Source organism: Myotis yumanensis, unplaced genomic scaffold, assembly GCF_028538775.1.
Source record: "Myotis yumanensis isolate MYYU_CA2020_CCGP unplaced genomic scaffold, mMyoYum1.0.hap1 SCAF_8, whole genome shotgun sequence".
NCBI lineage: Eukaryota > Metazoa > Chordata > Mammalia > Chiroptera > Vespertilionidae > Myotis > Myotis yumanensis.
The window spans coordinates 63,467,436-63,484,293 of record NW_027223759.1 but is presented as its reverse complement, the minus strand read 5'-3'; the positions used below and the strand labels follow the sequence as shown (position 1 = coordinate 63,484,293).

The 16,858-nt window shown below is 42.1% G+C and overlaps 1 protein-coding gene across 1 annotated transcript in view; it reads left to right on the top strand.

The window, feature by feature from the left end:
* Window positions 1-16,858, top strand: part of KIF5C (kinesin family member 5C) — a 150,343-nt gene that overhangs the window by 56,570 nt on the left and 76,915 nt on the right. Inside the window, exons 3-7 of the mRNA XM_070423040.1 lie at window positions 1,536-1,609; window positions 7,859-7,963; window positions 12,181-12,229; window positions 12,512-12,567; window positions 13,282-13,369. Of these exons, the coding sequence (XP_070279141.1) occupies window positions 1,536-1,609; window positions 7,859-7,963; window positions 12,181-12,229; window positions 12,512-12,567; window positions 13,282-13,369 (372 nt within the window). The remainder of the gene's footprint in view (window positions 1-1,535; window positions 1,610-7,858; window positions 7,964-12,180; window positions 12,230-12,511; window positions 12,568-13,281; window positions 13,370-16,858) is intronic.

The window sequence follows — 16,858 nt, the reverse complement described above, 5'->3', positions numbered from 1 at the left end:
GAGGCCTTCCTGGTTTCACTGTCCCGAGCTTTAATAAATGCAATCTCAAAAAAAAAAAAAAAAAAAAGTAAATGAAAGTACAGCCGAAACTCGGAACCTTTTTCCTGGGTCTTTCAAAGCATATCACATCCATGTACGTGTAGAGGCTCTCTGCTCTGTTTTCAGCCCTGAGGAATCTTTTCTCTGAGAAAGTTGGCATTTTCGTGAAAACTGAAGCATGAACCTCCAACCCTTCCATCTTTTTCAAGTTTTTGCTTTCCCTGTTACCAGGGAAACCATTACCAGAAGTCTGATACGTGTGAACATTCTCTCAATATAGCTTGACTCAAACTCTTGAGGCTGCTGCTAGGATTTAAAAAATCCTGCCACTTAATTTTCCTTTCTTGAGTTTCCTAAAGGACATCCCACTTTCTTTTCTGGCCTCAGTTCAGACTTTAGTAACCTCAGATCAGTAAAATGTATATTAAATATTTTTTAGGAAATCCAACAAAACAACAAAAACCAACTGGCATCACACAATTCAGAGAGACCCACCCACCAACCAAACACACCTGATCAGGACCTGAACTAGGTGGAGCTGATTGCCTGGCTCCTGGCCCTGAAAGAAGACAGCTGGGTGTGGGGTCCTCTCCCTGCACCATCCTTTGGGGAATGAAGACTCCTCCCCGTATGTAGAGAGGGTGGTCAGGATATTAATTATGCACCATTCCCTTCCCATGAGGTTCATGTGGATGACGGAGGGTCGAGGGAAACAAGCACACAATGTATTTTGATTACCTCTGCTGCTTTGAAAGAATTCCCACAGATAGTCTTCAGTGCATCACACCCTCCCCATCCCCATGGGAGCCGGCCGCCCTGTGCGGGTGCCCAGTGTGCTCACAGTGCGTTAAGGAAACCCCGGTGCTGATGGGTTCAGTCGCTAAAAACAGAGGCATTAACTTTGAGTCAGGGCCTTGGTGGCATCTGGGCTGATTGGATTGTTGCTGTGTGGCTCAGTTTACAGAGCGGGGCCCTGCCCCCACAGCTCTGGACCAGCTCCCTCTGAAAGGGCTCTGGTATATCTCCACAAGAAACCTCCCCAAGGAGCTCTCCTGGGCCAGGGTTCAAACCAACCCAAATCAGACCTTCAGGAAAGAAATTCTATTCTGCACCTCACTCCAGAGACGCAGGGCACGGATAATGGTTCTTCCCCTGGCTGATCTCAAGAGACCAACTTAGAGAAGAAAACTATCTTTCTACTAAAAGTAAAGTATAAGCTCCACATCTGTTATAATTTTGATGTTACTGGGAGAAGTGTGTCTGCCTCCCTCTACACTAACAAGTTCTGTAGGAATGTGAGTCCATTTCTTTTTTGTGGAGCAGGAGAGGCTCTCATTTCTGCCTTTTTCCTCACAATTCTACTTAAAATTTTAGCAAATGGAGTTGAAATATCAATTGTGTGAAAAATGAGATGGGCCATTTGGAAAATGTAATTTAAAAATATGCATATGATCAAAGTAATGGGTTAATTTCATTTGTTTTTTTCTTGCTTGCAGATGTCCTGGAAGGTTACAATGGGACAATCTTTGCTTATGGACAGACTTCATCAGGAAAAACGCATACCATGGAGGTAAGATTGCAGCGAGCTGTGATGTCAGGCTCTGAGGCTGAACAGGACTTGAGGTGCATGTGGCTTTTTACTGGGCAATAGAGTTGGTTGTGTTTAGCCAGTTTATGGTATCTTTAAGAGTTTAAAAATAATGGTGAGTAATAAAATCTCAGGAGTTGAGTATTTAAAAAAATTCTTTGTTAATAGCTCTGTCAAAATAATAATAATAAATTTTATTAAAAATAATCATCAACAGGCTAAACAGTGGTGTGAGTATCTGTATGGGCTGGAGCTCAGTCTAACAGAAAATCTCTTGTGAAAATCATTTACCCGAAGGAGGACCCCTGGGGAGGCGTCTCCTCAGAAATATAAAAAACTGTAGGTCAGAGATGAAAGAAGTTAGCTTGTGAACCAGCTTCAGCCCACAGACATATTTTTGTTTGGCCTGCCCATTGGTTTTTGTTGTTGTTGTTGTTGTTTTTAATTTTAGGCAGTGTTTAAAATGAAATGATTTCACACAATTTTAAGTGTCCAAATTTGGTTTGAAATTCTGAAGATCTAGCAACACTAGGTTAAATTTCACCATAATATTAAGGGTGAACTTCAAAGCAGGGATCTTCATTGTCTTGGTCACCTTTCTATTCACATGTCTAGTGTGTGGAACTAGGAAGGTTTGATACAGTATCTGTTAAAATGATACACTTGTGGGGGCCCTGGCCAACCCATGTGAATGGGGCTGGGCTCTCTGGTCTACCCTAGCCCACTCCACGCACACCAGGAGTATGAACTCATCGTCAGCATCCTTCCTCATTCACTTACACACCTGGCCCCTGTGGGCCCTTGAGGGTGTGACCCCAGCTTGATTGTGAGCCATGGAGCTCTGTGGCTCAGGCTGTCCTCCAGACAAAGCACATCTGTAGACAGACTGGCCCCGGAACCTCTTCTTTCCCTGCTTTCCCCCATGGACTCCTGCAAGGCCTTCAGGGCCAGATCTTTCTTCTGAAGGCCGGGCCCACCTGACCTAGGAGGAGAGATGGAAGAGTGGTTATTATAAGAAACTGCGCTGAGAAACTTGGGGGAATTCAGTTTCTAAGAGGGGTAAGATGAAGCCTTAATCCTTCAAGCTTAGGTTTTTCCATTTACGGTGCCCTCCTGGGAATATCACGGAGACGGCTGCTGCAGAATCAGTTTAGCTTATGAATCATTCCTATTGAAGAGGAGATTTCAAAGGCACGAGGCTAAAATCCTCGGGGCTCTGATGTTCTGCTCACACTGATTTCAAGTGTGGGGTATGACTCTGGGGATCTCATTTCTGTGGTGTTGACTCACTTTCACCATTTTGCTGGAGACAAAGTGGTTCAGAGGCTGCACAGATGAAAGGAAGCACGAGGCTTGTTTGCCACCTCCTCTAGGCAGGGCAGGACTGCCTCCTGACACCGGCCTCCTCCAGCAGCACAACTTGGCACGCAGGCCCGGGGTCCTGTGCTGCTGCCCCAGCCCCTCATCTGCCCCTCGTACTGGGTCCCAGACCCTTACCCTTCTAGATTCGAGAAGAGTTGTGGTTATGCATTTTCCAAGTCCCACCCACTCCAGTAGCCCTGGACTGAAGCTCCTTCATAGGTCAGAAGGCATAGGAAAAAGAGAGGGCATCTCCTGAGGATATCAATCAGTCTTAGGTCTTTGGAAAATTGCCAAATAATTTACAAAACAGCAACAACCTCCCCCAAATGCATTATTTAAAATTCTACAAAATCTTAGAGAATGGTTACAAAAGCGACCTTTTTAGCTTAGGGATTAAGTCATTTTTGGAAAATGCAAGGTGTTTGCTAAATATCAGATATTTAAATTGTAAACCATTGAAGGAAAGACCTGACTCCAGAATAAAATCTGGGTTGTGTTTATGTGTGGGGAGAATAAGTGGGTGCACAATGCTAGCAAAGAGGTGTGTCAGCAATTTAAAACGAAAATTGGAGGCATTTCATTAATGAGAGCACCTTCTGCCTTCTGTGTTTCATGGCGTGAACCCCACAATGGCTGCAGCAGTGCTGGGGCCCCAGAGGGACTCGGGACCAAAAGGGAACTGGGTTCTGTGTAGATCATGCTCACAGCTGCCTAAATTCTGTGGCCCTTCTCCCCTTGTGGGTTTTAAAAGGCTGATTGCATTTGAGTGTGACTTTTGTAAATCACATCCTCATGCCTACCGGAGGAAGGAGTTGGGGGACGTGAGGCCTTTCCTAGTGCCCCCGCCCCCATTTAACCTGGTTCTTTCTGGGGGGTGATTATAATTGGAGAAAAGGTAGGGGATATTTTAGAGGAAAAGGAGGAGTCCCAAGCTAAAGTCGTAGAGACTGCAGGAGACCAAGAAATCTAGGACTCTGGGATGCAATTAAATGTAAAGAAACCCTGTGGGGTTTGCACCACCTGAAAGGAGCCATGTTACCCATTCGGAGTTACACATTGTGATTCTTCAGAGGCTGTGAGAGGGGAAGTTAACTCCCTGAATGGACGGAGCTGTCACATTTTAAAGCTGTTTTCATTTTAATCCCCCCATTTTTGTTCTGACATCCAGTGGTGATTCCATTACCTTCTATTGAGGGGAACAAACAGATAAGCCTACATAAAATTGGAAAGATTAGCTTTTGAAGATGGAGCCATTTAAGGTGGATTTTCAGTAAAAATATGAAACCCTTGACAGTGCTGGTGCTGAGCTGTAGGCCCAGCTGCACGGCCTGGGCTGGGGGGCCTGCGCTGGAGGTGGTGCTGCGGGTGCTGGCTGAGTGGGAGGAGAGGGCTGCCTGTTGTTCAGCCTGTTGTTCAGCCCTACCTCGTGGCCTTCAGCACGCTGACATGGATGGATGGATGGAGACACTGGTGTTTTTCCATCTGCCCAAAGGGACACCTGGAGGCCATCGAATGGGTACAGGCTGCCCTGCTGCTGAGAGAGCCTGCCAAGTGGTTTTAATGAGCCTGTCTGAGTGCATTGCGCTGATGGTTGCCTGCTTTCCCATCTTAAGTGTTTCAGGAAACAGTCCTCCTTGGGAGGCTGAGGAGGCCACCGGGGCTGGAACAAAGGGAGTGTTGTTTTGTGGCCCGAGGCCTGGGTCTGGTTTCTTTTTTCATACTTGCTCCTAGAAGGCCATACTTAGAAGTGGGGAACGCTTTTGAAGAAGATTATACAGGATCAAATATTTAAAAAAATGTTTTTTGCTCTCTCGGAGAGGCATGATGATGAAGTGGTACATTTCTTTGCTATTAAAGTCCATCCCTGATCCTCCAGCCAACGAAACTTGTTCTCTAAATGGGCATCATATTTTCTCGGTTCCTGTACCTTGCTATGTTATTCCCATCTCATCTTCTCTGTCTGCATCCTCTCTGCCCGCCCCTAATCTTACTCGTCCCTCAGGAGTCGGTTTCTCAAGGAAGCCATCCCACACCTCCCCACCTGAAGGAACTTTCTCTTCTCTGGTAGCTGTCTGCTTCTTTACCACCTTTGATTGCCCAAGGTTAATATTTGTGGTATGTGTGTACATGTGTATTTCATTTGCAAGGTAATTAGCCTAGAAGCAGTGAAGGTCTTCTTAATGGAACACCTCTGTCTCATACCCCCTGCCCCCCGCCCCCAACACACACATACACCATCACCCCACAGCACACATATCAACCAACACATGTACACACCACTCACACCCAGACTCTGCATACACACACAGTCCATACCACACATACATACCACACACTCAACACTTCACAAATCAATACCACCCCCCACCACCACCCCCACCACCACCCCCACCACCACACACACACACGGATTGTTTGAGCAGACTCAGTCCACTGAGCATAAAGGCCCCCACCACTCTTGGGCTTATGAGCTAGACCAGGCATCCCAGTCCTTAAGCTTGTAGTACATTGGGGATCATTCTGTCTCCAAATGAACATGTGCTTCCCTCTCATGTGATGTTGGGGTGGAGGCTTCAGGGAAATAAAACGGGGAACATCCCAGACATACCGCTGGTTCTGCCTTGGTTCTTTCCCTGACAAAGGCAAGCAAAGGATGTCAGTACTGTATTAACGAAGAATCAATTGGAAGATGAATCTGTTGCAAGGGAAAGTGTCTAGGGAAACAGATTCGAATCCATTATAGATGATATTTGGATTATCAATCATTCTTCTTTGGTTGTGGATACTGAGGAGAAGCTAAAGGATTGTGATGAATTATTAAAGAGCTCTGGAGAGAGTGGGGGTTGGGGAACTTTTAGACTCAGAGTCAAGATTGGCCCCATGGTGTGACAGCATTTGACTGGAGAGATCTGTGTTTTTACCGCAGGTGTCATTTCTGCCACCGCTTCCACGGTCCCGGCCAAATGAGGTCCGGTATTGATTTGTTACATGTTTATGCAAATTAAAGTGACCAACATTTGAGCCCCTCAGTCTCTGTCATTTGATGTTGTTTCATAAGATACATATTAATGGTGTGGGGTAGAATTATGTTTCAGACCTCAGGTCAGATAAACTCCAACAACTGCTTAATGAGGGCCTGTTATGAACTGGATAATAGAATGCTAACATTTATTGTCACTGAGCACATTATATATAACTGTTGCATTTCAATTTCACAATAATTCTTTGCAGCAGATACTGTACCAAGTATCATAAGCAGTGGGGGTAAGCCTGTATGCATGGGTCACCTCTGCCTTTAGGGAGTGTACAAACTAAAAAGCAATCTAAACACATCAAATGATTTAAAATCTTAGCAGATGAGGACATTCCAAGGAGTGCCCAATTTCCCAGGTAGGAGAGCTTTGCCGGAGACCAGAACCAGTGCCGGGCCACATGACTTCTTGCTTTTGGTAACTCAGCTGTTGGCTTGGAAGTCAACCTGTCAGCGAGGCACTATAGGGCGAACCCCTGAAGGAAACAGAGGATTTGATTGAGAAAAACAAAGCAGATTTTCCAGGTATTGGGCAGATTTGGAACAAGGATGTGAGTCAAGATTGTAAAGGTTGTGGGGCTTCCCTGCAGCACTAAAGAGCACACTTGGTTTTGTGCTTGTCTTCCAGGTCCATTTGTTCCTAGAGTTTTAAAACTTTCAAAGGGTCTGAAAAAATTCTCTGGGAATATAGTTGCCAGTGACCACTTAGATTGCAGGCTATTTGTGCACTGAAGGCTTGTTTAACATGTAAGGGAACATAAGTTCATTTGAGTGTGGGCATAAATCAAATTCTCTGGGCTCTGGCCGGTGGCTCATCAAAAGGTTGTGGGTTTGATTCCCTGTCAGGGCACAGACCTGGTTTGCAGATTCAGTCCCCACTGGGGCATATACAGGTTCGATATTTCTCACTTCAATGTTTCTCTCTCTCTCAAATCAATGAACTTATCCTTGAGTGAGGATAAAGATCAATCAATCAATCTCTCTGGGAGTTGTCCACCCAGGTCCATGCTAAGGCTGTTGCTTTAAATACTTGAGAACTCTTCTTTAGGAATTGCTTTCATATCCTACTAGTATCTTTTTGAAAGTCTGGATCTTAAAAATGAATTTAGTGATAGTTCACATAGCAGAAGAATCCATCTATTCCTCTACCCCTTAGATAAAATGAATAGAATTAGAAAAAAGAGGTAAAGAATAAGAGAATAGCTTACATATGGATTTATGGATTAGAAACAGTCAAACATTATTTGGAACAATTCAGGCTGGGAATTACAGATTTTAAAAAAGAAATTAATAAAATGGATTTTCTTGATTGGTTTGTAAAGTGATGAAGGTATTTTCTAACAAGGTTCTTAGGGATTTTTTAATAATGATGATATTGATGAATCTGTCAGCTCTCAAGGTGACTGCATTAAAGCAGGTTAACTTGGGATTGTAGGTTCTGGTCAGGTTGTAAAAATTCAAAAACAAAACCCACATTTCAGTATGTTACAGTCACCCATATATTCTCAGCCATCCTCCTTCCTTCTCTTCCTCGTTCCTACCCACCGACTCACATGCACACTGATTTGAGTGGCAGCAGGAAGGAACACTGTGGGGCTTCACAACCTCACAACCTCACAGAACAAGCTGTCCTCTGCTGGGAAAGAAAACCAACACGTGGAGTTATTGGGCTAACTTTTGGTGAGCTGGTATGTCAGGTGGCTCCAAGAGAGTAGTCAGTCCGTGCGTGGGTGCTCCTGTTCCACAGAGTTCTGTTTAAGAAACCCAGGTGTGGTCTTTTCTCATCTCACGTGTTTTCTGGCGCTCTGACACCTGTGTTTGTGTTTTTCTCCCACTAGGGGAAGCTGCATGACCCTCAGCTCATGGGGATCATCCCAAGGATTGCACATGACATCTTTGACCATATATATTCTATGGATGAAAACCTGGAGTTTCACATCAAGGTAAGTGTCATTGATTGAGACCCAAGCAAAGAAACAGGGCCCAAAATTATGTTTCTTAGCTTTCTTCCTATCGTGTACACATGAAAAAGATGGTCTTCTCATTTAAATGACATTCCTGTGGTAAGCAGAGCCATATTTTTTATTTAATAATTAAGGTAATGCTTAGCTGTCTGGATGGCTTACTGAGGTAATGAGATAAGTTAAAAGCCCTCTTTTGGATGGAATCACCTTCATAGCTGCCCGACTCCTGCCCTTTGCCCTGTGGGTTTCTACGATGTGATTGGAATGGGTCCACAAAGCGTGTTCCGTGGAACACAGCCCTCTTATTAATCATAGAAATATGAATACTTACGTTTACCAGGGAAAATACTTATATGGCCATATAGGCTGCGAACATGCTTCATTGCACAGTGTTACATTTATCACATGCTTAGATATTCTATTGTGTAATGCGGTTCTGCAAAGGGGACATGGAGACCGTTACATTTCCCAGCTTGGCTGGACATGTTTTTCCTCTCTTGCACTAGTGTATTGAGGAGCACACACTGAGAAATGTTGGGGAAGGGAATTCTCTTTCTCTCCCTTGTTTTTTGTTTGTGTGTTTAAACCAGAACTTATGTTTTTGCTTAAATTCATGTTGGTATTTGGGGTATATTCATTGGCACTTCTTTGTTTGCAAATGACTGAAAGCCACTTGTTTAATCAAACAGGGGAAGTGGTTCTAAGATAGATAATCTGATAGCAGGCCTGGAGGAGATGGGTTGTGGAAAAGCAAGAAATCCAGGTCCTACCTTTTCTTTTTAACTTAAAAAATTGAGTTATAATTCACATACCATAAAATTCATTCTTTTAAAGTATACAATTTGATAGTTTTTAGTCTCTTTCCAAAATTGTATAACCATGATCACTACCTAATTCTGGAGCATTTTATAACCCCCCCCAAAGAAACGCCATACTCATTACAGTCTCTGCATTTCTGCCTTCTTGCTTTCTTTGGTGTGTGTGTGTGTGTGTGGTGGGAGGTGGGAGGTAGGTGCACCATGGCAGCCCCTGCTCCACATTCCCTTATTGCTAATTCCCAATTCCCCAGGAAGCTGGCTCACTGGCCCAGCCTGCAGTAGGTGATCCCCCAGCTCCAATTAGCTGTGTCCAGGATACACATGGCTGACTGGCCCCCACCATGGTGACTGGGGCAGAGTAGACAGGGGTGGGCAGTTCTAAGAAGATGTGGAGCTGAGCAGATCAGTCAAGAGGCTCATCATCCTTGAAAGCTGAGACCTTATTCCACTAGTCCCATCATTTTAGAGTCAAGGAAATGGAAGTTCAGAGCAGTAGATCCAGATGTCCAAAGTTACATATCAAGTCATTGGCAGAGTTGAGATTAAGCTCTTGATCTGACCAGCACATGCAGTAACTTTTCCATCATATTAAAATTCTACCCTTTTTATTTCTGCCAAGTACCTTTCATAAATTATGTAAAAACAAGGCAATGACTGCCCAATTATAAATTGCATCTGGCAAATCTTTTTCCTTATAGTTCCCTTTGTTGGCTAAAGCAGCTTCTTGCCAGGGTTCTTTATATCTAAGGACACAGAAGCTTGTTGCTTTGATGGGATCAAGATTTAGGAGCTTAGTGCATCTTTAAGGCTGTTTGCATTTAAATACCTCCAACTGCTGAGGGGTTCTTAAGGGATAATCCTGGAATAAGATGTTAAACCAATTACTGCCCTCAAAATAGGGTCTCCCATTAGAATTTTATTAAGATAAAAACAGCCCCAGCATGAAGTGGGGGAGGAGAGGAGGAACAACACCCAAGTCTCTAGGGCTGAATTTTACTGCCCAGGTTCCTGTTCTCTGTTTTAGTTATGCTTACTTATTTCATAAATAAAAGTTAGCTATGGAATACGCCATATTTTGGACTGAGTAGTGACAGGCCTAATCAAGAAAAAGGGGCTTGATTAAGGCAACATTGAAAATCTGTTCCTTAAAGTAGGTCCCATAGTGGTTTCAAACATTTCTGATTATGCGTTTTCTTATTGCCAAACAATGCCTATTTATTTTTCTTTTACCTGGCCTCACAAAGTATTTGAAGTGACAAAATTGGCAAAGTTAAAAGCGGTCATTACCTGTTGTGGTAAAAAGAAATGAATAACTCAGATTCTCTTTCTACTTATATTAAATGTAGACAAAGTTCTAATGGCCAGATTTGCTAATATCTAGTTCAAACTGCATTTTAGAGGTACTTAATTTTATCTATACTAGTAATCTATGGAAATAAGGGCACATGTTTAAGATTTCAAAGATACCAAAAATGTCTTATTGAAAATCAGAGAATCCTGGAATACATAGAATGGGTTGGAGTTAGTTGCATTAAGGGCTGGGTTAAGGAGAGATATTTAAGATTAGAAGCCACAGGCCTATAGATTCCAGGAATGGGAGCAGTGGGTCTTTCAAAGGTCAGGTAGGTGTATTCATAGCAGAACACAGCTCAGTAACAGGAGTTTGACAGACATTTGAGCAGGCAGAGATTGTTAGGGAGATAGACAACCTGGAGAGGATGCTCAGATATAGGTTCCAGGGTTTGAAGTCGGGACCCCAGATTTCAGAGATACTAGGAAGTCATGAGATGCAGACAAAAGATAATGAACCATTGCCAGGTAACAAAGTCTTTGCTTGTTGCCTGACTAGAGGCAAGATTGGTCCAGAGCTGGGATGTGGAGGTGAGATTTCATCTGTAGAGTCACATCCCAACTTCACAACTATTTTTTTCAACTTTATTTTTTAAAATAATTAAAACATTCTTTATTGTTGAAAGTTTGACATATATCTCCTTTTTCCCCCATTGACCTCTCCCCGCCCACTCCCGCCACCCAACACATGCCCCCACTCTCCTATTGTCTGTGTCCATCGGTCATGCTCATATGCCTGGTTTAAAATAATTTTTGTCCATTCCTTTGTTTAGATTTCCAAAAATACCCATGAACATAAAAGAGAACATTTGGCCTGGGAGGCAGAAGGCACGTGTAGGCAGAATGGAAAATCCTAGAGCAGTGGTTCTCAACCTTGGCTGCACATTAGAATCCCCTGGGAATCTTTTCAAAATCCTGATTTCTGGGCCTCATCCTCTGGAAATTCTGTTTCTTTGTTACTAATGTTGTGGCCCCACCCCATAACAAAAACAGAATTTCCGGAGGATGAGGCCCAGAAATCAGGATTTTAAAAAGATTCCCAGGTGATTCTAATGTGCAGCCAAGGTTGAGAACCACTGTCCTAGAGGGACTTTTTGACATCATCAAGTCTAATGGCTTCATTTAATAGATGGGAAAATTGAGGCCTAAGATCTTGGTTACATGTGAATTAAATTTTCAAGATCACATTTGGTTAAAGTTGTTCTCAGACGTTAGCCATCGTATGAACAACCTGGGGAGTTGAGGAGCTGATTCCTGGGTCCTATTCTTTGAAATTCGGCTCCAGGAGGACTGCAGTCGGGTTCAGGCCTTTGCAATTTAAACAAATGCTATGGGAGATGCTGATGTAGGTGGTGCTGGAGCTGTAATTAATTTGAGAGTAATTAATTGGAAGGCTTTCTTTCCCTCTTACAGGCTAGTTGTCTTTCATTAAATCAGCTTTTGTTCAAATCCTTCCTGGACTCCCTAAACCTGCCACGATCATGATTTCTCTCCCAGTTACTTTTCTGAACTCTTATAGTTCTAAGTAAACTGCCTTTACCACCCTCCCCACCTCCTTGAATGTTTCGGTCATGCTCCCACCCTAGTCAGATGAGGCTGTCAATATCAGGCATAAGCTAAGGCCTACTGATTTCTGGCAATTACTTGCAAAGAACGTTTTCTATTCCAGCTGTTGTCATCTCCAGAAGTTTGTTTGGTGCTCATCTAAAGTAAAGGCTAGAGTCCTGTAAGTGGCTGTCTAGTACATGATGTAAATAACACCTGGCTCGAACCATAGGGAGCTGTGATGAGCGGGGATGGCGAGTGGCCACACTGAGCTGGGACTCCTAGAGCAAGCTGGCAAAGCGGGAAGCAGGGGATACAGGAGAGAGGGCTGGGGCTCCACATGCTGTGGCTCTGAATCTTCACTCTGGACCCCTTCCTACTCTTCTTAACTGATGCATGAAAAAAGCTTTTGTAAGTTCTAATAATGATATTTTTGTAATATAGTGTGGCATTTCTATTTCAAACTTAATTTGCTTTTAACAGGTTTCCTATTTTGAGATCTACTTGGACAAAATCAGGGACTTACTCGACGGTAAGCAACCCAAATGCTTGTCCTTTATTTGTTCTGTAACTATACTGTAGGGAGGTTGAACTGATGCATAGCATTTCTGCTTAAGGAATTAATGAAAGTGTATTAGAGGTGTTCTCTGGCCTTCAGACTGTCTGCTTGTTCTCGTCCAAGCCTTAAACTTTTTCATTTATATTGCAAAGAGATAGGTTTGCCTATCTTTTGTAATAATTTCTGTTTTTCCACCAATACAGGGTCTTTAACTTTTCTTTTCTTCTTTGCATGTCATCATTATTATCTCTATAGTATCCAAGACAAACTTGGCTGTTCATGAAGATAAAAACAGAGTCCCATATGTAAAGGTATGAGGAAAACTTGATTGATGTGCAATTCATTTATCTCCAGTCACTGTCATTATAATCAGTACATGAGATGCCCAGAATATTACATATATAAAGCACATACAGCTATTTAATCATGTTTCTTACATTTAAAATTCACCTGGTTAAAAAATAGACATTTAATGTCTTTAATCATATCTCTCTATGTGAATGTATCACAGATGTCTAATCCCATGCTGAGAACTGCAGAGTGAACAAACATTTATTATTTACATTTAAAAGGGCTTTGGTATTGAGTATAGTTGTTTATACTTTGCTGTTAAGGGAAGCCTATTATAGCATTATGTAGCACTTTAAAGTGTTTAATTAAAGTTGGTGGCTAGATGGTAATAAATAAAGATGGAAGACAAAGCAAAAGTTCATCTATTTCTTTTTCTGTCATTGATTTTCTTCTTTATTTCTGTCTTCGCTGCTGTTGAGTTTGAATATGTACTCAGAAATCTAGGGAAATTTGGCTTCTTTTCTGGTTTATTTCTGAGTTTCCTAGGGATTGCTCAGCCTTCTTTTTAAATGTAGAATTCAAGCCTTAGGCAAGGGGAGGAAAGTTGTTGGATCAGCCTTGCAGCCCTTCTCTTTCTCTGCACATCTCGAGGAGAAATGGGAATATATTTAGCTGTCTCAAGTATTGTTACTTTTCAGTATTTTAACAGTGAACCTGAACTGATTGTCTTGCAGGGATGCACTGAGCGGTTTGTATCCAGCCCTGAGGAAGTCATGGATGTGATAGATGAAGGCAAAGCAAACCGACACGTGGCTGTAACAAGTAAGCATGGTGTGGTGTTTCCTCCCCTCCAACTTTGGATACAAATGTTTGCCTACCCACCAGGAGGTCCATATGAAATAAAGGCAGTTGAAAGCAGTGACTGAGATGAAAACATGAGGGAAGTGCAGTGTATCTAGGCAGGCTGTGGGAAACAGCGCCTCCTGCTGTCCAGTGTACTCTTGGCACTATTGGGTGGGACTCATTGGAACCTGGCAACAGCCTAAGCCTGAACCCTGGGGCAACCAACCAACCAACCAACCAACCAACTTACCAACCAAAGTGGGGGAAAAGTAAACTTCTTTTTTTAAAAAAATATATTTTATTGATTTTTCACAGAGAGGAAGGGAGAGGGATAGAGAGTTAGAAACATTGATCAGCTGCCTCCTGCACACCTCCTACTGGGGATGTGCCCGCAACCAAGGTACATGCCCTTGGCCGGAATCGAACCTGGGACCCTTCAGTCCGCAGGCTGACGCTCTATCCACTGAGCCAAACCGGTTAGGGCGAAAAGTAAACTTCTAAGTTTACTTATTTTAGCTATGTTATTGTTCAGGTATTTTTTAAAAATCCAAACTGACAAATTCTACAGGCATACACATGGGAAGAAACCATATTAGAGTCCTGCCCTCTGTATAAAAGGACAAGGAAGGAGGATCTCAGAAAGTGGAGAGCATTACTGAAACCTTTTTGATGCCGTGTTAATAACACATTCAGGCCAGCTTGGTTACTTTTCCTTTCCTTCCTTGCATGTGCACACACGTCAGGGAAGCAGAGCTACAGTGTTTGATGGCAGAGGTTCCATGAAAAATGGGGGCTGTCCGTCTTACTCAGAGGGATATGGATGAATGAGAGTGACTTCCTATGAAGACGAGCTGAAAGAGCTAAGGCTTTCTAGCTTAGAAGAGAGAAATAAATCTGGGGAGGACTATGGGCAATGCACTATTTTTAACATATGTAAAGGACTGATATTAGGAGACAGTCAACTTGCTTTGTTTGATCTGAATGGCAGGACTGTTGAAGCTACAGGGCGGCAGGTTTTGGCCTAGCTACCACAGGAACTCTAATCCTGCCCCAGATAAAGCCTGCCATCTGGAGAAGGTGTGAGTTCCTGTATAGGTAGAAGAGAGACAGATTGACTGATCTAGCCTCTGTAAGTCTCTCCCACCCAAGGTTCTATTATTCTGTGATCCAGCACTGTAATTCTTTACTTATTCTCTACCCCAACAAACATATCAGGTGTTATTCATATATGTGGCAAATTTCACAGGGGAGCCTATAATTGTGTACTTCTTTCTCTTCTGCTTACACACACACACACACACACACACACACACACACCAACACTGATACACATACTAGTACATGAAAGAATGTAAGACTCATATTCTTATGGTAATAGCATCACTCATTTTTAAAGAAATTACTCACTTGGTTTCTTAAGCTGTTGTTAGTCATGAATTATTCATGACAAGCCATGTTGGCCCCTTGGTTCAGAACTTTTGGTCCAGAACATTACTATTTTTCTTATCATTCTGGTAAAGTGGTTTTTAAAATTATTGTGATAAAATAAACATAACATAAAATTTACCATTTTAACCATTTTAAATGTACAGTGGCAGTAAGTACATTCACAATGTTGTGCAGCCATCACCACTATTTACAGAATTTTGGAACTCCATATGCCCATTGAATAATAACTCCCTACACTTTCTCCTCCCAACCCCTGGTAACTACCATTCTATTTTCTGTCTCAATGAATTTGATGAGGAACCTCATATAAGTGAATGATACAAGTTCTTTTATGACTTGCTTATTTCACTTAGTATAATGTCTTCAAGATTCATTCATGTTGTATCATGTTGGAATTTGTTCTTTTTAAGGCTGAATGACAATGCACTGCATGTATATACCACACTTTGTTTATCCGTTCATCCATAGATGGATACTTGTGTTGCTTCCATCTTTTGGCTACTGTGAATAGTGCTGCCTTGAACATGGATGTATAAATACCTGTCCAAGTTTCTGCTTTCCGTTCTTTTGGGTATAAACCCACAAGTGGAATTGCTGAATCATATGGTAATTCTATTTTTAAGGTTTTAAGAAACTGCCATATTGTTTCCTATAGCAGCTGCATCATTTGCATTCATATCAACAGTACACAAGAGTTTCAGTTTCTCCACATCCTTGGTAACACTTATTCTTTTCTGTTTTTTTGTTTGTTTTTTGTTTGGTTGGTTGGTTTGCTTTAGTACCCATCCTAATGGATGTGAAATGGTATCTCACTGTGGTTTTGATTAGTGATGTTGAGCATTTTTTCATTTGGTTATTGGCCATTTGTACATGTTTGGAGAAATGTCTATTCAAGTCCTTTGCCCATTTTAAGTTGGGTTATTTTGTTGTTGATTTGTAGGAGTTTTTTATACATTGTGAATATCAATCCCTTATCAGATATATGATTTGCAAGTATTTTTTCTCATTTTGTGAGTTGCCTTTTTACTCTGTTGATAATGTCCTTTGATGCATAAAAGTTTTGTTTTTTTAAAATATATTTTTATTGATTTCAGAGAGGAAGGGAGAGGGGGAGAGAGAGATGGAAACATCAATCACTGATCGACTGCCTCCTGCACGCCCCCTATGGGGTATTGAGCCCGCAACCCAGGCACGTGCCCTTCACCAGAATCAAACCCAGGACCCTTCAGTCCACAGGCCCATGCTCCATCCACTGAGCCAAACTATCTAGCGATGCATAAAAGTTTTTAATTTTGATGAAGTCCAATTTATTTTTTTCTCTAGTTGCTTGCGTTTTTGTTGTCAGACCCAAGAAATTATTGCCTATCCAGTGTCATGAAGCGTTGCCCCTGTGTTTTCTTCTAAGGGTTTATAGTTTTAGCTTTTACATTTGGGTCCTTGATCCTTTTTGACTTAATTTTTTGTGTGACCTAAGGTAAGAGTCCAACTTCATTTTTTAATATATTTTTTTGCATATGGATATCCAGTTTTCCGAGCACCATTTGGTAAAGAGATTGTACTTTCCCCATTGAGTGATCTTGACACTCTTGTTGAAAATTATTTGACCGTATTATGTGAGGGTTTATTTCTGGGCTCTCTGTTGCATTGGTTCATATGCCTGTCTTTATGCCAGCACCATACTGTTTTGATTATTGTAGTTTTGTAGTAAATTTTGAAATCAGTAAGTGAGAGACCTCCAACTTTGTTCCTTTTCAAGATTGTTTTGGCTCTTTGGGATATCTTGAGATTCCATATGAATTAGGATGGACCTTTCTATTTCTATAAAAAGCATCATTGATCCCAACTGGTGTGGCTCAGTGGTTGAGCGTTGTCCTAGAAACCAAGAGGTCATGGTTTGATTTCTGGGGGTGTGCAGGAGGCAGCTGATCAATGATTCTCTTTCATCCCTGATGTTTCTATCTCTCTCTTCCTCTCCTTTCCTCTCTGAAATCAACAAAAATATATTTATATAAAAAAGAA